Genomic DNA, 21,259 nt, shown 5'->3' with positions numbered 1-21,259 from the left:
TTCACCTAGATCTGGTGCTTTCCCCAGCTCCGGGCTTTCTTTTCTTCCATGTTGAGATCCCTCTCAAATAGGTTCCCTCCATGTGCCACTCCTCCCCCCACAGTTCCAGGCTCCGTTCCCTCAGCTCAGCAACTATATGGTGGGAAGAAACCTCCTTCTTCACAGTGTCCCAGCAAAAGCCCCAAGAATGGAGGTCACTGAATCAGCCCGGGACACATATTCTTCCTGAGCTGTGAGAGGTTCTGTTCAGAGACACTGTGAAGCAGGAGTGGGAAGGGGACACTTGTTACGTGCCTTACCCCTGCTGTACCTCACAAGTTCTTCAAATAACCCTGATTCGGTACCACTGTGGCTCCCATCTTTCTCAAGAGGAAATGAGGCTCAGAGAGGGGAAGCGACTTCCCTAAGGTCACACAGTCGGGAGGTGGGGAAGCCAAGAATCAAACAGCTCTCCTGGACACTGGCACAGAGGTCACCCCAAAGAGGTTTCCACTTTGCACGGTACATTCTGCCTTCCGGGTTTCCAGCTCTCACTTCTTCAAGGCAGGAGCCAGGCTCGATCCCTGCCAGGGACAGCCCATGATCCACCACATGAGAAAACACAGTATTTTTCTTGGCGCGGGTTCTTTCAGGGCCAGTAAAACTGGTTCCAAGGATGTGGGGGACAGAACATGGGGGAACCCCTAGATGACAGGAACAGCATGTCACCGGCCCCAGCCGCCTGTGAGGGCCAGTTCCCGAGAGGCTGTGGGCACAGTGGTGCCACTTCAGAGGGCCAGCACAAGCTGACTGTCCTGGCCAGGCTAGGTGTCGTGTGCTCGCCTTGCGTCCCATGGTCAGGAGCACAGGCGCCACAGGCACCAGGCAAGCCCCTAACCCGCCCACACCTTAATGCCTTTGTGTGTAAGACAGGAATAAGCCCCGGGGCCGCTGAGAGGCATCCCAGAGAGAAACAAGCCTATGCTGCAGCAGGAACACATGACACATCAATTCTAATAAAGGACCCCGACAGACACAGTGGTGCCCCCTTCTCTTGTTTTAACAGAAACTGTTAACAGAAACCGGGCCTGCTCATGGCACCAGGGCGCCCAGCCTAGGCGATAAGTCCTGCCTGGTCCACGTCAGGATTTCCATGCTGGAGGGGAGTCTGGCCCTTGGGCAAGGTCCGGAGACCTCTCTGGCTGTCCCAGCTGGAGAGTGCCACCGGCGTCTGGTGGACAGGGGCCAGGGATGCCACTGAATGCCCTGTGACCATCCTGCCCAAGAGAACCCCAGCTAGAGGTGTCCTGTTGCCCACGCTCCCAGCCTTGCTTGCTGCTGGGTGACCAAGAACCCACCAGAGAAAACGAGGAGAAAGCCATGGGGGCCCCTCGGGAGGCCTTTGCCTCCAGGGTGAAGGGACGGTGTCCCTTCTGCCATCGTCCCTGCCCCCGGAATGCCATGTGATGCCTGCAGCTGCAAGATCACCCTGCCCGGAGGAAGCAGCCAGCACGTGCAGAAAAGGTCAAAATCACAGGGAAGTGCTGGTCCTGGTCCTGACTCCTCCAGCCACCGAGTTAGTGCCCAAAGCTGGGGCCACAGGACTTCCTGCTCTTGAGAAAGCTCAAATGCTATTTGCTTGAGTCACTCAAATTACCTTATTCTGTTCGTCTTAACAGAGAAGCTACTGGCAAAACACCTGAGAGTCCCCATCACCCCCTGAGTTTTCGAATGAGACAAAGTAAAAGCTCGAGTCCTCATCACGGCCAACAGGCTGGTCCGTGATCTGACCCCCAGCTCCCCTCTAACCTGATTTCCTACTTCCATGCCGCTGACCTTGGATGTGACCCAGGGCCTGGTCTGCGCTGGTCCCTCACTGCCAGGCATGGCTCTGATCTGTGGGGCTGGGGGCTGCCCTCCACCCTGATGCCACCATCCGACATCCTCTTCTTCCCCTCCTTTCTGGCCTATGTCCCAAGGCCTGGAGCACGGCACATGGAAGGCACCCAAATATTCACTGAGCGAAGGAAAGAAAATGCTCTTCTTTCATTTCACGGTATTTATCAATTTTCAGATCGGTTCATTCAGAAAATCATCTGAAAATCCTGTTCTAATTAATAAATAATACGCCTCTAATTTACACCCCCCACCCCACTTTTTGATTATGCAAACAAAACAAGTCTTTTTGAAATGAATCCTGCCCAAACCCAGGCAGAAGTTTTGAATAAATCCATTCTGGAGAGCTGTTGTGATCCTGGAACCCCAGCCCTGGGCCTCTTCTCAACCAGGCTGGGGGGTTGGGGGGCAGTCAGTAGTCCACATTCCGCATGGTAGCCACTGCGGCGGCCAGGCGACGGGGCAGGCCTTTGCTGACCTGCCTGTAATCCTCGGGTTTGATCTTCAGGAGGGTCACGATGTTCTGAAGGGTACGCGACGGCTGCAGGCCCAGGGCGTCCATCACGTTGATCAGGTAGTCTGTACGGATGGGGAGCAGACAGACAGAGCTCTACAGACTGAGCACCAAGTGGGACAGAGACAAACGTCCACCCTGAACCCCCCCAAAATGCCAGGTGTCCACTCTGCCCCGAGCAGCCAGGCCTTTACTCTGAGGGGTTTTCCAAGAGGATTAAACCTACTGTCAGCTTAGGAGCACCCGGGTGACCCAACTAGGTGAGTGTCCGATGCCGGATCTCAGCTCAGGTCCTGGGATCGAGCCCCGCGTCAGGCTCCACACTCGACACATAGTCTGCCTGGGATTCTCTCTCTCCCTCTCCCTCTGCCCCTCTTCCCTGCTCCCATGCACTTTCTCTCTCAAATAAATTATTTAATAAACAAAATCTTTAAAAAAAAAAAAAAAGAAGAAGAAAGAAGAAAGAAAAAGAAAAACCTGTCAGCTTGGCCCAAATCTAGGAATTCTAATTGCATATAGGACTGGCCCTCCCCCACCACCCACTGCACACTCAGCTCTGCAGCTGGACGAGCCTACCCCCCACAGTGCTACACTGGGACTCCTGAGTTCTTGACCACACTCCCCAGTGGACCCTACGGACCACATGGAGACCCCAAGGAGTCCGGGGGCACACGGGTTTATATGAGCAGCGACTAAGACTTCCGCTGGGAGTCTAAGACAAGCTCCCCGTGAAGACAGGGACGGTGTCTGAGGCAGGGGCCTGGTGCGCTGCACGTTCCCACACTTCCCATTTCACCCCTTGGGGTCCGAGCTAGAGGCCGAGTCCCGAGCCCGCCCCGGACCACATCGGTGAGAATCTCTAAGGGAGGTTTCAGGGACCCCGTCCTTCGAAGAGAAGCCCCGCGACTCTAACCACCAGGCAAGCTTGCGCGACACTGGCAGAGTGGGGCAGGTGAAAACTGGTTTCCCAGGTTGGGGTGAGCTTGGTGAACCCCTCGTCTCTGAGTCCCTGCATCCATCCATCGATGCTGCACTGTCAAGAGGATGAAATGGGCCAAAGGCCACAGGAGCACCCGATGTGTTACAGATGACGAATGAGTGCCGCCCTGACTTCCTCCTTCCAGGGCAGGTCTGAGCCAGACCTGAGGGGAGTGCTCTGTGGTGTCCTCTGGCTCCGCCTTCATCCTGCCCTCAAGGGCAACAGACAGCACCCCCCCCCCCGCCCCGCCACTAGCCCCTACTGCCCTTCTGTCCATGGCCGGCTCCAGCCATAGCCCACAGGCGGTGCCTGCTCTGCGCTGGCGGACTGGCTGACTCACGTCCAACTCCGGCCAAGCGGTGTCCCAGGCACCTGTCACCTGCATGAGCTTATCCGTAAAACTGAGCTCCGCTCATCCGGGAGCCCGGGCCCTGGCCATGCTCCCCGCTGCGGAAGCTCAGTAAGCCCAGGGAGTGGCTAAGGCTCCAAGCGCTGCGGCTCGCACGGAACGGCTGCTTGGTCAGCGCTGGGCGGGACCGGAGGTTCAGAGGGAGCTGAACACAGAGGGAGAAAGAACAGGGACTCCCGGAATCGTAGGCAATGCCAGCATCTCGCTCATCCCGACTGGTTCTGTCCTCAGTGCGCCTGCCTGTACTAACAGACGCCACCTCCGGGCGCCAGGATCGCCTCATCCTTCCTCCCTAAACACGGCCCAGTGCCACAGTGAAAAGCTGGCTGCTCTCTGGGACTGCGGAGAGCGGACTGTGAAGTCAGGACACTGGACTCCAGGCCTGGCTCCATCCCTAGTGGCCCCGGGACCCGGAGGGAAGCACCTCACTTCTATTTCTTCTGTAGCAAAATAACAGCCTGGTTTGGCCCTGTGGTTGTCACAGCTCTGTCTGGGTCCCCAGGGAGCTGATCTCTAAGGCTCCTACAACCCTCTCCCCACCACCCCAAGAGCTGCTTCAGGTCAAGAGAAGACGGGTCCACGGAATGATACCAAGACCCTGCGGAGACTCCCCTGCCTCCTGCCCGCAGCACCCACAACCTCAGGGCCCTGCCTGCGGGGGGCGGGCGCCGGCAGGAGCGGGTCGGCATGTGGCCCTCTGACCGGGGAGGCACACAGGCATCGTATGTGGCCTTGTTATTCAGCCGTCCTGTGCCTCCGTGTCCTCACCAGCACTGGGGGCGGGGGGGGACCTCCACTGTGTACCGACCTCACAGAGGGGCCCTGACGAAGGTGGCCTTCGATGTGGGTACGAGGCTTTGGCTCAGTGCCTGGCGTGCCTGGTGCACGGTGGCAGCCTAATCAGCATCGGTCCGGGCCATTATACAGAAGCAGCAGAAGGCCAGGCAGCAAAGGCAAGTCTGTGTCTCTCACTTCAAGCCACGTCACAGAAGCCCCCTCAAGGGCAGCCTGCCTGCATGCCCCAGGATGTTTTTCAAAATACAGACGTCCAGCCTTCAGCCCAGACTTCCAGGTCAGAGTCTCTGGGGACGAGGCCCGGGGAGTCTGCATCTTAACAAGCTCCGCAGCCGAGCCCCGAGCTGGAGGGTGGGGGGCACCGACAGACGCGATGGGCCACAGCCACCCCTCGGGCCGCCTGCCCCGGGGGCACCCACCGATGTCAGTGGCCAGCTGCTTGGTGGAGTGCGGGGTCAGCTCGGGGATCTGCAGGATCGCGTCACAGTAGGTCTGCATCGTGGCTCTGGCGACGGAGCCCAGCCAGTTGTCGGCCATGTTGTCCAGCTCAGGCAGTTCGTCCCCTGGGAGGGAGAGAAGGCATCAGAAACTGACTGCGGTCGGGAGGGTCCCACCGCCAGCAGCTTCTACCTCCCGGCGGCCAGGCCCATGATGGGGGCCGCATGCCCACACACACCAGGGAGCTGCGGCCTCCGTGGCCAACACGGGGACAGAGAACAATCACGTCTCAGACCACGTGGTACGGCCCGAGTACGATGAGGATTCAGGAGAGGGCGCAGCCGGGTGAGGGAGAGTGACCTCTGCGTGCCTGAAGGCGAAGGACTCTGTGCAGCCACGCGGGCCGGGAGGGAGGGCAGGAGGGGGACCCCGTGAGAGGGAGGCAGCCCATATGAGCAGAGAAAGTGAGCAAGCCAGCACGGCCTACAGGAGACAGACAGATGGCAACGACTGACACACAGGCACCACGGCAGAAGGGAGACCCGGACCAGGGCCCTCCACCATGGATGAGCTACATGCTACCCAGCCTCTGAGAGCCCAACTCTGCGGGGCTGTGGTGAGAATCACGTGACGCCTTGGTCTGGGCCTCAGGCATGGAATGTGTGACACACTCCCAGTGCCGCACACATGGTGACTCTCCGTGTCACATCACCTGTGGGGAAGGAGGAGGAGTCTGTATACAGAGCAGGAGCGGGCAGGGTTGGGGGAACAGGCCTGGGTCAATGAGGGTGCCCTTAGAGTCATAGGAACCCCATCTCAGGGCAAACAGGCAATGACTGTAGGTCAACAGCAAGGTCGCGAGAGCCAGTCAGGCTGGGGCAGGGTGATGCAGGGAGAGGGAGCCGCCATCCTAGCCAGATAGGCCGTGAAGCCTGAAGCCTGATATTAAAAGAACAAAAAAAAGCAGGCGGACAAGTAGAGAAAACAAACACATGTAGGAGAAGATAAGCAAAATGCTGCTATACCACCACCAATAACAACAATAATAATACAGAACACGAAGCTACATGTCAAATACCATCCATACATGGGAAAATGGAAACAATGATGGGATATCAGGGTTTCTTCTTTCTAAAACCGTGACCTTGTTTTACATGTAGCATCTGTACAACAAACACAAACCAGAAAGTTAAAAACCAAAAACGGGATGAACATAACTGAGCACAAGGCTAAGAACACGAGGTCTAGGGCCTCTACCCTGGAAATGGACCACTGGCCCAGGGGTCACGTGGCCGGAAACGCAGCCAGGCAGGGTGGCTGGTGTGGGGCATAACCCTCCCTCCCTGAGACCCTGGCCCAGGAAAGGATAAACCTACCAGGCCTGGGGCGGCACTGTGGGGTGGGGAACGGGGCGCCCATGCAGGACCGAGAGTGGCGGGCACTTGCTTGCTTGCTAACTGGACAAGTTCCGTCCAAGGCCCTGCTGGGTCCACACTGCCCCCGGCCCCGAAGGCACGCTCCGGCCGGGGGACAGAAAAGGCCCCACCACACAGCCATATCGGGGCTGCAGCCAGGGCGTCACCAAAGACTGACAGGAGACTGGAAGTGGGAGCTCATCCCCGGGCCTCCAGAGCACAAGGGACAGTTTCCCGGACGCATGGGAGGAGAAAGGGCAGTTGGGCAGATGGCACACACATGGGTTTACAGAAGTGCGCAGGATGAACAGGGCACGTGGGAAATGGTCCTGTTGCTGACATGCGTGTGCACACAGAGCTGCAGAGAGAGGCGCCCCAGGCAATCACTCCTCCGATGCTAGTGGGACTCTCGGGGCAGGAGACTTTTACTCAGGGAAAAAAATCCTCTGAGTGGCTGGAGTGTGAGCACGTGGGGGCGGGAGATGGGGCTGTGCACTGTGACCACGTGGGATTGAGAAGGGTGTCCAACCTGGGCCAGGGAGGAGCTGGATCTCATCCCATAGGTTCTAGGGGATCTGTGGGTTTTTAAGCAGGCCAGGAATAATTAGTCAGAGGGCAAGGACAAGAAGCGAGATATGGGAGCAAAATACACAAAATGCAGGTGAGAAAAGAAATCTCAAGAAGGAGGGGTGTTCGGATTGCTAAGGAAATGTTGAAAAAGAAAAACAAAACTGGGGCATCAGGTTGCCTGATTTCAAGCTTTACTACAAAACTGTGATCACCAAGACAACATGGTACTGGCACAAAAACAGACACATAGACCAGTGGAACAGAGTAGAGAGCCCAGATATGGACCCACAACTCTGTGGTCAACTAATCTTCGACAAAGTAGGAAAAAATATCCAGTGGAAAAAAGACAGTCTCTTCAATAAATGGTGCTGGGAAAAATTGGACAGCTATGCAGAGAAGAATGAAACTAGACCATTCTCTTACACCATACACAAAGATAAACTTGAAATGGATAAAAGACCTCAACGGGAGGCAGGAATCCATCAAAATACTAGAGGAGAACACAGGCAGTAACCTCTTCACATCAGCCATGGCAACTTCTTTCAAGACATGTCTCCAGGGGCGCCTGAGTGGCTCAGTGGGTTAAAGCCTCTGCCTTCGGCTCAGGTCGTTATCCCAGGGTCCTGGGATTGAGCCCTTCATCGGGCTCTCTGCTCGGCAGGGAGCTTGCTTCCCTTCCTCTCTCTCTGCCTGTCTCTTTGCCGACTTGTGATCTCTCTCTCTATCAAATAAATAAAAAATAAAAAAGAGGTCTCCAAAGGCAAAGGAAACAAAAGCGAAAATGAACTTTTGGGACTTCATCAAGATCAAAAGCTTCTGCCACAGCAAAGGAAACAGTCAACAAAACAAAGAGGCAACCCACGGAATGGGAGAAGATAGTCCCAAATGACACTACAGACAAAGGGCTGATCTCCAAGATCTATAAAGAACTCAAACTCAACACCCAAAAAACATAATCACATTAAAAAATGTGCAGAAAACATGAACAGACACTTCTCCAAAGAAGACATACAAATGGCTAACAGACACGTGAAAAAATGTTCATCACTAGCCATCAGGGAGATTCAAATCGAAACCACATTGAGATACCACCTTACACCAGTTAGAATGGCCAAAATTAACAAGACAGTAAACAACAAGTGTTGGAGGGGATGTGGAGAAAGGGGAACCCTCATACACTGTTGGTGGGAATGCAAGTTGGTGCAGCCACAGTGGAAAACAGTGTGGCGATTCCTTAAGAAACTAAAAACAGAGCTCCCCTATGACCCTGCATTGCACTACTGGGTATTCTCCCCAAAGATACAGAGGTAGGGAAAAGAAGGGCCATCTGTACCCCAGTGTTCACAGCAGCAATGGCCACAGTCACCAAACTGTGGAAAGAGCCAAGATGCCCTTCAACAGACGAATGGATAAGGAAGATGTGGTCCATATATACAATGGAGTATTATGCCTCCATCAGAAAGGATGAACACCCAACTTTTGTATCAACATGGCTGGGACTGGAGGAGATTATGCTGAGTGAACTAAGTGAAGCAGAGAAGGTCAATTATCATATGGTTTCACTTAATCGTGGAACATAAGGAATAACACGGAGGACATTGGGTGAAGGACAGAAGTGGGCTGGGGGAAATCGGAGGGGGAGAAGAACCATGAGAAACTGTGAACTCTGAGAAACAATTTGAGGGTTTCAGAGGGGAGGTGGGAAGGGGCTTAGGGGCTTAGGAGGGCCTGGCGGTGGGTATTAAGGAGGGCATGTATTCCATGGAGCAAGGGGTGTGGTGCATAAACAATGAATCTTGGAACACTGAAAAAAAAATTAAATTAAAAAAAATTAAAAAGAAGGAGGGTGTTAAAAAACCAGGTAGATGAAGCGTCAGGCTCAGCTTTTGTGTCTGGTTGTGGGAATGGTGTAGTCCTGACCTTCTTGGGCCTCCCCATAGGGCCACTCTGTGTCAGGGTCTACCAGCCGTTACCTCTGCCCGTAAGCCTGGCCACAGAGAAGGGAGGCTCCAGGGGACCCAGCACCACACCTAGGTAGCACCTTTGCCCTGCATCCGGCAGGTGCAGGCCGCCTCTGGGGGACCCCACCCCACTGTAGCCCGTCCTCGGCACCCCCACCGAGAGAGCGGACGTGGTTGGGCACAGGGATTGCAGATTTCCTGCAAATGCCCCTGCTTTAACACATGCTGTGTGTGACCTCTGGACACATCACTTCAAAGTTCCAAACGTTCCATTTCCTTGCGGGAAAAAGACTTGTAAGGATTTTTTAAAAACTACCTTCTAACTACACTGATTATGAAAAGCCATTTATGTAAGCCTCAAAGCTCCTACTGGCAGCTTACCAGCTAGTTCTTAAAATGTGCAAATGTTAACATGCTAGAAATCCCCTGGGTAACTCTTCCCAGTTTTCTCTATGTTTGAAATTTTTCATAATATGATGTTGAAAGGGAAGGGATTTAAAAAAAAAAAAAAAAAAAGGAAACACCTGGAAGGGCTTGTTGTTTTCCGTCACTGCTACAATTTCACTTTATGGCTGGAGTTTTTTCCCTCCTGACGATGCCCAAAACAAATGCCCAGAAATTAATAACAGTTCGGTAAGTGAATGAGTGACTGAAAACAACTGCAGTTTAACTAAATGTGTATGTTATTTCCTTGCAATGGGACAATAAGGCCTTACGCTCACCCTGGTGTGCTGTAACAGACATAGACACAGCACCACTATTTTCTCGCCCAAGAATTTGAACTTGAACATAAGTGGCATCAATAAGAGATACATGTTGGTGGGGCACCTGGGTGGCTCAGTTGGTTGGGTGTCTGATCTGGGATACATGATGGTGTATTTATGCATGGAATAATCGGATGCCTGGGATTTGACTTAAATATTCTTGAAAAAAATATGAGAGGAACATAAGAAACAAGAAGCCAGGGGCGCCTGGGTGGCTCAATGGGTTAAAGCCTCTGCCTTCGGCTCAGGTTGTGTTCCCAGGGTCCTAGGATTGAGCCCCACATCGGGCTCTCTGCTTGGCAGGGAGCTTGCTTCCTCCTCTCTCTCCCTCTGCCTACTTGTGATCTCTATCTGTCGAATAAATAAATAAAATCTTTAAAAAAAAAAGAAGAAACAAGAAGCCATTCTGGAAGCCAGACGAGCAGAACCTGGGACTCCAGTGTAACTGGTCTCACACCCGGCGTGTTTGGGTCTGTGTGTAGGCATGTGCGTGCATGTGTGTCAAACTCCAAAAATCCAAACTGCATAATTTAAACGGCTCTCCTCTGTGCTTGCCAATATTCAGTGCAAACATACTTATGTGTATATACATAAATCTGTATATATTTTCTATATAGTCAGTATGATAGGTTACAAAATGGCATACATTCAGGGAGCCTGGGTGTTTCAGTCGGTGGTTAAGTGTCCGACTCGGTCTCAGTTCGAGTCTTGATCTCAGGGTTGTAAATTCAATCCCTGCACTGGGCTCCACATGGCGTGGAGCCTACTTTAAAAAAAATAAAGGCATACGTTACTTTCCTCACAGCCATTTGAGGATTACTAAAGTTACACATTTCTTTCTGTTTTGAGGTTATTTGAATGCCTTCATGTTATTTACTTATTTTTCTGTGGGGTGTCATCTTTTTCTTACTGATCTGTGGGCACTTTTATACACCAAGGATACGAACTGCTACCTACCAGCCGTGTCGCTATTTTGCTCTAGTCTCTCACGTTCATCTTTCAACTTCCTTTTCAAAGAGTCTTCCCTTCCCTACCCCTGAGTTGCTATTCACTCGTACTGTAGCTAACTGTGAAATTTGTATACAATTATCCTTTTTTTTCCCCAAAAATGATGAGTTCCCTTAATGTGTATGACCCTATGAAACTCAGAGATTTTATTTGTAACATCTTCACAAATGATTTATGGAAACTTGACAATGCCTATTCTCTGTGGGATTAAAAAGCCCAATGTAGGGCGCCTGGGTGGCTCAGTGGGTTAAAGCCTCTGCCTTCGGCTCAGGTCATGATCTCAGAGTCCTGGGATCGAGCCCCACATCGGGCTCTCTGCTCAGCGGGGGGCCTGCTTCTTCCTCTCTCTCTGCCTGCCTCTCTGCCTACTTGTGATCTCTGTCAAATAAATAAATAAAAATCTTAAAAAAAAAAAAAGCCCAATGTATTGATTTGATCAAGTGTATTGATTATACTGAATAATTCCTCTTTTAGCCTCATTAATTTTCCTTTCAAAGCCTGAAAGAGGTGCATGATGTTCTCAATACTCACGTGGTTTTGTCTCTCAAAATCATAAAATTTTAGGATATGACACCAAACAGTTTAATGGGATAGGAATAACCAAGTTGGCATAAAATATATCAATAAATCACTTTCCTTTTGTGTAATGTCCATCTTTAGTTTTGTTTAATTTTCCATATTTAAATTTAATTAATTTCAATTTTTATAGTTAATATAACTTGCTAATAATAAAAATTTTTGTCATATGGACAACATAACCAATAAAATGTAATGTATACCAAAATATAAAATTGATTTTTATTTTCCATTCAAAAACAAAAGCAGCAAATCAGCTTTAATTACAACTTGGATTTCAAATGCCTATCAAATGTAATTAAAATATGTTTGGCTGATCTAACCAAAAAAAAAAAAAAGTTTCTCCTTCTATTTTGGGTAGCTTCTTGTTCACAGTGCTCAGTGCTGTGCCACCTGACATGTAAGTGTACCTAACTGTCACAGGCTCACTGTGGGATCTGCCTTTTATCAATGTAATGACTCACGTTGGTCCCATCTGTTACATTTTGCTCTGATTCAATGTCACTTTCTTGCTTTCTTTTTATTTGCATTTATATGGTATGCCTTTTAGCATCCGTTTAAACTTTTCAATGTGATTTTATTCTCAGGGTTGTACCTTCTTGTAAGCTGCTGAAATCTCTTCTATACCATGTGATTTTTCTGTTTGCTCAGCCTTATGAAGGGAGGCCTATAAAATCCCATATTAAGAATAAGAGGATTTTTGATCAGAAAGTATGTGGTCTCTGTTCAAGCTTGTCAGGGCCCAGATAATGGGAAAAGGAATAGTTTTAATTACTGTATCTTCACCTTGTCAGTTTAGAGATGCAGGAGCCTCAGGAGAGCTAGGAACAAGCTCCAGCCAGAGGGGTCTGGACAGGAAACATCACTTCTACAGTGAAGAGTTTGTTTTCGTCCTAATGAGGAAAACTCTTCTTACGGGTGCCATTTTACTCAGCACACGGTCCAAAGAGGGGGCTTGCACTGGCCAGGTGGGACCCTTGCCTGGAGAGCTAGCTTCCACCTCCCGTGGGTACATCTAATTTACCCTGGGACCTCCTGCCCCTGCCTCCCCAGCTGAGGGGCACTGCGGGAATTCCTCCCCAGCGATGCTCCTTCCCTAATCCACTCTGTACCGCAGAAGTTCCCCAGGGGGATAACAGGTGGACCCCAGGTTTGCATGGGGCTACAGTGAGCCCCCTCCTGGCCCCCCCACAGGCCACGCTCACCTTGCTCAGGAGGAAAGGGCAGTTTCCCAGCATGCAGGGCCAGCTCCAAGGCAGAGTCCTCCTGAGTCACAAAAGGCTCAAGATTCAGGGGGAGGGACATGATGTACTGCCCGATCTGAAACAGAAGAAAGCACTTTCAGCCCCACATTGCCACATACGGTCATTATTTCTGCAGCACGTCCGTGTGAAGGCAGACCGGGGGCAGACAAAAGCATGAAGCCTGGGGCAACCCCAACTCTGATCTTTCCAGTCTGTGCTAATACTGCCATGACAGGACCTTACAAAAATCAATGGCAATTTGCATGGACATCACAGATTCACCCTCACACTCATGGTCCCACTATTCTTGGAATGCCCTCAGTGCAATCTCTACCTGAAATGAGGTAATGGACACTGACAAGCAATTGTGCAAATAAATATAAACGATGACTATTCATGGGTGCAAAACCAGGAAAGTGCTAACACCCAGAGGTGCCTGGCCAAGCAAGAATCTGAATCCTGTCCTCTGAACTTGGCTGTGCATCTCCCCTTTAGAAGGGATCTAAGAGAAGGAAGGAATTTTGTTGGGAAGAAATGCCATTTATAATTATAAATTAATTTGGAGGGAACACTACTGTTTTCATAATACAGACTCTAGAAATAAACATGGACAATGCCTTCTTGGCTGGTGGGGAACTGCAGAAGACAGGCGTACGAGACATTCGGGATGAGCCCACAAATACCACAGTGTTTGTCACATGTGTCAGATGCACATGACTGTCATCATGGGTACACTTCAGATGCTAATTTCTATTCAAACTCCTGTTTTGTGTTTTAAGTATATGTTTTTGTTTCAAAATAAGGTTGATTTTCAGGTTACAACAACATATTGCTTTTGGTTTTGTTTTTTAAAAAAAAAAAGGTCTTTGAGCCTTTTGTTGCTTTTTGTTTTGTTTTTTTTGTTGTTGTTGTTGTTGCTAATTTTTTTTTGGTTCTATATTCGTTCCATACCTTTAAACTTAGAGTTGATACTGATTCTGTCAACTAAAAGCCTTAGGATTATCCAAGTAAGATCTTCCTGTCCTGGCCTCACGCACACCCAGACTCCCCAAATCTCCCAGCCCAGAGGGAGATTCCAAACATTTCCAAACACTGAACGTGGGCTGGCTGTAGTTAAGTCCCAACATCCTCTAGCCCATCATGCTAATGAAACAGGGTTAGTCTGCTCTTCCTTTAAGGAGGCACGCGGATGGTAACATAAATTAAATCAGCATTTTTTCTTTGCATTTCCTTAGTATGATCTCCTACTCAAACTAGGCATCTGGGCCACTTTCCTCACTAGTCACGGCCGTCACTGTACACGTCAGCTTGAACACGGCAACAAATGCATCATTTTCCCATGAGGCTGGAGGAAGAGACAGATGCTGGTTTCTGGGCTTGGATCCCTCCATTCTAATTCCACGTGGCAGGCATTCCTGAACACCTACTATGTGCAAGGACCCCAGGCATACTCCTGTGTTTGGTACAGCTTTCCTCTGGGGCCATAACCTTCTGGCTAAACCCACACGCCCAGTTTTACCTACAGTGAGGTGTCAGGATCATTATACCTTACATCTATGTTGTTTTTCATTTTTCAAAGTCTTTTCTCCCATGGTGCCCCTCTGTAGTGCCCATGCGGCTCTGTGCGGGAAAGGGCATCACCGGCGAGGCAGAGTGTTGTTCGGCAGCAAAATTTCACTAATCTGACATCTCAAACTTCAGCTTCTTGGTTGAGCTTGTGGGGACCGCTGTGGATCCTAGACAGACCCCACGACTCCAGGTCTCCCTCGGGAGCTCTGTCCACATTCATCTTTCGGCAATCAGTGTGGAAAGGGATGCCTACCAGCGCAATGAGGACGTTTGTCTGCTATTCCCACGTATTGAATACATACTCCTTGCTGTTCGGTTTGGGTAACCTCAGTGACACAGCAGAGTGAAGAGCTCTGTGGTCAGACAGCCTTGGGTCTGAGTTCTGGCTCTGCCGCTGTGTGATCTTCCTGGTATCAGCATCTCTGACAGGAGGACAGTCTCATACTGACTTCAGACAGCTGTGCCAAGGATGACACTAATGTGTGTGCAGAGCGCCTGGCGTCCTAACAGAGCGGCCCCTCTCCATTGCCCAGAACCTCACTGCTTGCCCGTGGAACGCCACCGCCAACGAGCTCACATTGTTGCTGTCAAGATAAAAGTCTGTGTGGACCATGCACTACCTCACGGCAGTGATATGAGCCGCGCACTGTCCTTGCACACAGTGTGTGTCCGGTAAGTGCTCATTTCCTGAGTTCAGCTCATCAGCCCCCAAGTACAATCCTCAACTCATGGGGGGTTACGGCAGGTGGAAAAGGGCCCTGGCCTGGACACTAATATGGGCCTCCCCTACTCCTCCAACATCTCAATTTCCTCAACTGTAAAATCGTTCAATGACCTCTCCAGTCCCTTCCAGCAACATCATTTCCTCAATCCATTCCGACTGTAACACATAGCGTCTCAGTTCTAAAAATAAGAGGATGCCCATTGGTTGGAAGAACCGACCCTCATCTTCATAGTTTCATCAGTACAGTTTTATGAGGGAATGCCCTGGGAAACAGGAGGAGAGTGATTGCCATTTTGAACTCGACACTGCTCCCAGTGAACAGAGGGAACAATGCCATCCTCCATGCCCACGGGATCACCAGATACTTCCAACTGTACCACAGCTACTTTCAAAATTTAAAATTCCTTTGTACCTCTTACAATAGAATCATAACTTAGAAAGCAGTGGGTTCTCAGGGACAGCCTTAGGCAGAAGAAATTGCTTATCTCAGAATCGCCCTGGAGAATTCCAGAAGTCTCCCGCAGCGTGAGGTGCCCGTGGCCGGAGTATTCTACTCCTACCTGGTATTTAAGAGCAGCCGAGCTGGATGCAGGAAGTTGCAACAAGAAAGGCCACACGCAGGGGGACTGTCGCCTCCCAGGGGTGAACGGAGAAGGAGGAAAGGATTCCAAGTGCCTGGCTCCCCTGCAGGGTTTATTCTGTACTTTGTTCATATGGACTGTCCAGAACTACAATTCTTCAGAGATTTCTTTCCTGCTGTGAAATTACTCATGAGAACACTCCACACCAGGCCGGGTGCACAGTGGGTGTCACTTCACATTGGCTGAATTTGAATTCAGAACCAGACACACATTGTTCCTCTGAAAAAGTCGCGGAGAAGAACGTGGCCACCTGCTTCCTGTCCTCCCAAGAATCTCCTCTGTGCACTCACGCTGGGATGCCCTTAGGTGCCGGCCACATCTCCCATCGGGGGAGAGGGAGGAGGGGTACGTGTTAGGTTTTGAAATCAGCTTGTGCTTTGTCCACTGATTGAATAAGCCTGTCCTTAAAGTCCTGGATATGGAAGGAAACAACCCAAAAGTGAAGGTTCACACAGCACCCACGTGGTAATGACTGTCTTCCCCAAAGGGCCAGAATCCAAAGACAAGGCAAGGTCTGCAAGGCTACAACTGCCCCGGAGGAAAGCGCCTGGCAGCTCTTACATTGCTGATGTACTCCAGAGGTGTGAGACTGAAGGTGGGCAGGTCGTCGGTCAAGGTCTCACCAATGCCTGCTGTGTTCCAGCTCTAGGGAGGGAAGGAGAGAAAGCGATCAAGGTCACAGAAACCAGGAGGCCCGGGAAAGCACCCCACCCCGGAAAATACTTGAAGAATGCAGCCTTCCTAGAGGTGCCTTTGCTCAGTGACGGTCTTGGGAATCGTCACTATTCGAGAGACCAGCGATTTCTCTTCAAGTCATCACCCTGAAGTCCGCCACGGAGAAAGTAATCCTCTCTCTCTGAGTTCCTTGAGTTCCCGAAGACCCATCCAACGGGAGCTCCTGCCTTCTCAACAGAACTACTTGATGAGAACAGATCCCACCTGTTGCTCCCACTCAGACCATGAAGCAAAGAGCCAGATACCCCGTGGTTTGAGTTTCTCTACTCCGGTGGCCACGCCGGGTTGAGCTGCCTGGGTCTTCAGCACTCTAAAGAGACTAGGAGTGCCCCAAATCCTTCACAGAGACCCTACGTAAATCCCTGTCTTGGGAGGGAGGCCCGGGAAGTCCTTTCTGGCTGCAGAAATATCCAAGCCACATCCCCCCACACTATTTTACTGCTTTTATTTCCACTTGCCTTCCAGATCTATTTCTAAATGGATTCAGAGCTCAGAGGGGAAGGGATGGGAGGGAATCTCCAAACCCCACCAGCGGCCCCCTGTCCTCTTTGTGATCCCTCTGTCTGGGGAGATGCTCTTCCTTTCAACATTTCAAATACGGACTGTCTACTGTATCGTGCTGTGAGCCCTCCCAGAGGGCTCTCTAGACCCAGGCAAATTACCAGCATGTACATGGTCACAGAGTTCAGCCTGGCACACCTTCACACAGAAATCTAGTTTCTTAATTCCAATCTGAGTCACCCTAAAGCCAGCCTGGAAAACAAGGCCCTTTCTGGCTGTGCTCCTGGAGTGACTCCCAGGTCACCCTGTAGCTGCCCTCCACAGCCACCTGATGCCATGAGGCTGCCTGATCCTTTAAGCAACGTTCTGGGAATGTCATGGCCACGTCCACCCCTGGGCTCTCGGCCCAGCCTACGCCTCAGCTGCCCTCCCCGTGTTCCCCAGCAGCAGCTCAATTCTTATTTTCTTTGCTTGAGACAAGTTCTTTCCTTCCCCACCTCCGCCCCTAGTTTTCTAAACTCCTTGTTCTTGTTCGAGAATCCTCCTCTGTTTCAAAATATCCTACTTTTCATCAGTTAACTCCCACCCACGGAGAGGAAGCACTGTGATCACCCACACATACTGCGTGCCCATGATGCGCATAGCCCTGGGCCCCACGTGGGGGAGAGGAGACCAAAAGATGTAAGACTTGGTGCTTGCGCTCCTTGGGAAACCAAGAGCCCGTGACATGCTCCCGCGCTATGCATCCCAATGCATCCCCCCATGTGCACGTGCACGGGTTTCCACTTGGGAGTTCTCTGTGGCAGAGGTGACGTGTGATACCATCAGAGTTCAGAGGAGCGAGGGCTCAGGGTGAGTACAGGAGGAGTGGGCTGCAGGATGCCTGAGGGGCAGAGAGGGAAGACCGGAAGGACGGAAGGATGAGGCACAGCTCTGAATGGGCTAAGAAAGGGCTTTATTTTCAACAAATAAACTGCAGAGAGAAGGGGAGGGGAGGAAGGGATAGAGAGGGAAGGAGGGAAGGAGGGAATGAGAAGGTAATCTGTAAATCATAAAGGACACAGGGACCAATCCCAACATGCAGAACAAACCTGGATCCTGACTCAAACAGTGAAATTATGACTTTTATGACAACTGGAAATTTGAACACTGATTAATGGTATTAAGAAATCATTTCTAAGTTAGGGGTGATTTGGGTCCTATGATTATTTTTAGCGTTGTTATACTTTAGAGAAAGGATATATATACAAGACAAGATGGCCAGCTGATCATGTCGAAGGGGGGGTGATGAGGACATAGTTTGTTATACTCTCCTCTCCACTCTATGTTTGTGTGAAAACTTCCCTAATAAACTTCTGAAAGACAGATCGCTCTCCTGGGCCTGGGGAGCTGTAGTGATGAGGCAGAGACAGGAAGGCCGGTGAGGCAGAGGGGTGGGAGAGGGACGGTGCCTGTGAGAACGGGAGCCACACCTTGGGGCTGGGCTGCAGGGAAGGAGCCCTGCAGGGGACGAGCACAGCGGGCAGGAGGCCCTGGGAAGGCTCCATGGGGAGGCAGGAGGAGAGTGGCCAGGCAGAGGGGGGAGGGGGGGCAGCCACAGTCAAAGGGGGTTTTGCAAGAAGAGTGGGTGGACAGTGGACAAACCAGGGAGGCGCTTAGCAAGTAGGGCGACCGGGAAATGCTGCAGGGTATTTTTCAATTGTTCAAAATCTATTGAAAAGTTCCTTCATAGGGGCTTTTCTGTCTCATCTGTCACCAGGTGATGTGCGCAAACGTCAACAGTCGATTCTGAAACGGACTGTAGTGTTGGTTTATATTCTTCAGATGTGAAAGGGTAATATAATTTACCGGCAAACATTAAAAGCAAACACTGAATGACCAGGGTTTAATTTTCAAATCCTTACGGCCGAAGTGTTTGCGTTTGTGCTGTGTGCTTTCCTCCTGGCGACTCTGGGAGAGCTCCTCCTAATCTCTGAGCTACCTGTCTCCATTCCCAGGGCCCCAAGGTGTCACATCGTGGCCCAAGTAAGGAGGCCAGATTCAAGCGACCCAGAGTCCAAGCACAGAGAGGGGGTGGAAGAGCAGTGGGAAGAGCTGACCTTCCAGGGGCGCCTGCGTGGCTCAGTGGGTTAAGCCTCTGCCTTCAGCTCAGGTCATGATCCCAGGGTCCTGGGATCGAGCCCCGCATCGGGCTCTCTGCTCGGCGGGGAGCCTGCTTCCCCCTTTCTCTCTGCCTACTTGTGATCTCTCTCTCTGTCAAGTAAATAAATAAAATCTTAAAAAAAAAAAGAAAAAGAAAGAAATGACCTTCCAATACAGAAGGTCACGACGTTAGGATCTGGGGTGGGGTGGGGGGATGGGTGGCACAGGTGAAGGGGATCAAGAGCACACTTTTCTCGAGGAGCACTGAGCCGGGGACACTGATCACTATACTGTACACCTGACACTCACATAACACTGTATCTTAATTACACTGGAGTAAAAAAGAGGTTAAAAAAAATATCCTGGTTCTTAACATTCTCATGAATCACTTGTTTTATCCTACAATCCACATGAAATCGTTTCAAAACTACAATGGCATTACTACTAGCAATAAAATGACTGGACAAAGTTAAAAATTCCTTTTTAAGCTCTAAGAAAAATAATAAAGCAGCCAGCTCTGGGGGCTGGGGACGGGAAGTATGAAGAATGCTAAGGGCCTCAACTTTCACAGCAGCTCCATGAGCACCAGCAGCTCCGGAACATGGAAGGGTGACTAACCAAAAACAAGGACCCTGGCCTCTTAACAGTTTTCATAATCCTTTTTGTGCAACTTTGGAGAGAACTTTGGGGTGCTGATACCTTTTGTCGGGAAGAGCCTATTATCTCAGGTTCCACGACTCCTTTTACTTCCTTTCTCCCTTTTCTAGTCAAGTTCAAATAAATGTTATATTGTATATATTTTGGTTTTTAAAAAAACAGCACGTGTAGTCCCGCTCCATTTTTTCTACAGATCTACCTGCCCACTGGTGCCCGTCAGGCCGTCCAGCAGGAAGAGGCGCCTGGGGGATACGTACCACGCGTACGTGGCATTTCTACGTTGTGGGATTCTGAAGGGATTTACTGCTTTTTTCATTGTACTATCCTGTATTGCCTGAGTTTCTGAAAAGGAGTGTGTGCAATTTTTACTTTAAAAAACTGTCATTCCGGGACGCCTGGGTGGCTCAGTTGGTTGGACGACTGCCTTCGGCTCAGGTCATGATCCTGGAGTCCCAGGATCGAGTCCCGCATCGGGCTCCCAGCTCCGCAGGGAGTCTGCTTCTCTCTCTGACCTTCTCCTTGCTCATGCTCTCTCTCACTGTCTCTCTCTCAAATCAATAAATTAAAAAAATAAAAATAAAAATAAACTGTCATTCCTCTTAAAAAATGAGAATCACAGAGAAAAAGAAAACCAGCAATCGTTAAGCATGTGCACTGCGGCAGCTGTAGGGCTAAGTCCCATCATCTATGAAATGTCATGTAATCCTCACACATCTGCATGGTCAGAATCAGTGTGTCCCCATCTAATGAGGCTTACACAGGAAGCCAGGCCGATGGGACCGTGTCAGGGACATCATTTCTCCAGTTTCGCCCACCCCCCCTCCCCGACCAGAAACACAGATCTGACTGCAGCAGATCCCAGGGCATTCTGCGAGAAAATCCACTGTTCAATCCCACTGTTTCATGGATGGGGTTTCTGAGATCCAGAGAGATCCACAGACTGGATCCAGGTCATACAGTGAAGGAATGAGTGCCCCTTGAGCCCTGGTCTTGTATGCTTTCCAGAAGGCAGCAAGAAGCAAAGAACTTGTAATGATGCCTTATGGGTTCTTGCTGCCTTCTAAAAAGGGTCTCCCAGTTATTAAAGGCCCACAACTGGATCCTTCTCAAAATCCCAGCCCAGAAATCCAAACGGCAGTGAAGAGACCAGAGCCACAGGAGTCAGAGCAGGTAGAGATATGACTGATGGGTAATCCCTTAAAGGAGTCAGGACAAGCAGAAAAGGGTGTAAGGTGAGGGAAGGGAGGCGCTCCGGGAATAGCCAGAGGGCAAAGGCATCAAGGACAGAAAACGGCAGGCCCCCTCAAACCCTCATCAAAATCACCAGATCAGATCTGGTAAGACACTCTCCTGGGCAAAGTTCCAGAACTAATGCTCATGAAAAGAATGCAATCTCACGGGACAATTAGCTCCTCTGACCTGCCCCAACCTATCCAGTGGCACATAATCTCCCTCACTTCTCCCACAGAGGGCACAGCTACGCTGCTCCAAACGGTGAAAGTTAATCAAGCAATAATAATCATCCCAGGAAGCAGGATGAAAATAAGGCATCACAGTGACTCCAATTAAGATAAGACATTCTTGCTAAGCAGTGAGTTGCAAGGGAACAGTGAGTCTGCACGGTGGGACTTCCAAGTCAGGAGAGTTAGAGAGCTTCCTCCTAAAGCTCCTGGGGGCCGGGGCGGGGGGGGGGGGGGGGGGGGGGGGAGGAGCCGGGGCCCAACAGTGGGATGTCTGTGGTC

At 50.6% G+C, this 21,259-nt stretch overlaps 1 protein-coding gene across 1 annotated transcript in view; it reads right to left on the bottom strand.

Annotated features, from left to right (window-relative positions):
- Positions 1–2,141: 2,141 nt before the first annotated feature.
- The window catches only part of COG7 (component of oligomeric golgi complex 7), an 80,105-nt gene continuing 60,987 nt past the window's right edge, over positions 2,142–21,259 (bottom strand). Inside the window, exons 14-17 of the mRNA XM_032843960.1 lie at positions 16,044–16,127; positions 12,510–12,624; positions 4,992–5,135; positions 2,142–2,454 (exon numbers count right to left, since the gene is read on the bottom strand). Coding sequence (XP_032699851.1) covers positions 2,288–2,454; positions 4,992–5,135; positions 12,510–12,624; positions 16,044–16,127 — 510 coding nt within the window. The 3' untranslated portion in view covers positions 2,142–2,287. The remainder of the gene's footprint in view (positions 2,455–4,991; positions 5,136–12,509; positions 12,625–16,043; positions 16,128–21,259) is intronic.

The sequence above is a fragment of the Lontra canadensis genome, unplaced genomic scaffold (assembly GCF_010015895.1).
Source record: "Lontra canadensis isolate GAN:19392208 unplaced genomic scaffold, GSC_riverotter_1.0 scaffold146, whole genome shotgun sequence".
Classification (NCBI taxonomy): domain Eukaryota; kingdom Metazoa; phylum Chordata; class Mammalia; order Carnivora; family Mustelidae; genus Lontra; species Lontra canadensis.
Note: the sequence above shows the minus strand (reverse complement) of the source record. Positions and strands in the feature narration are given on the sequence as shown.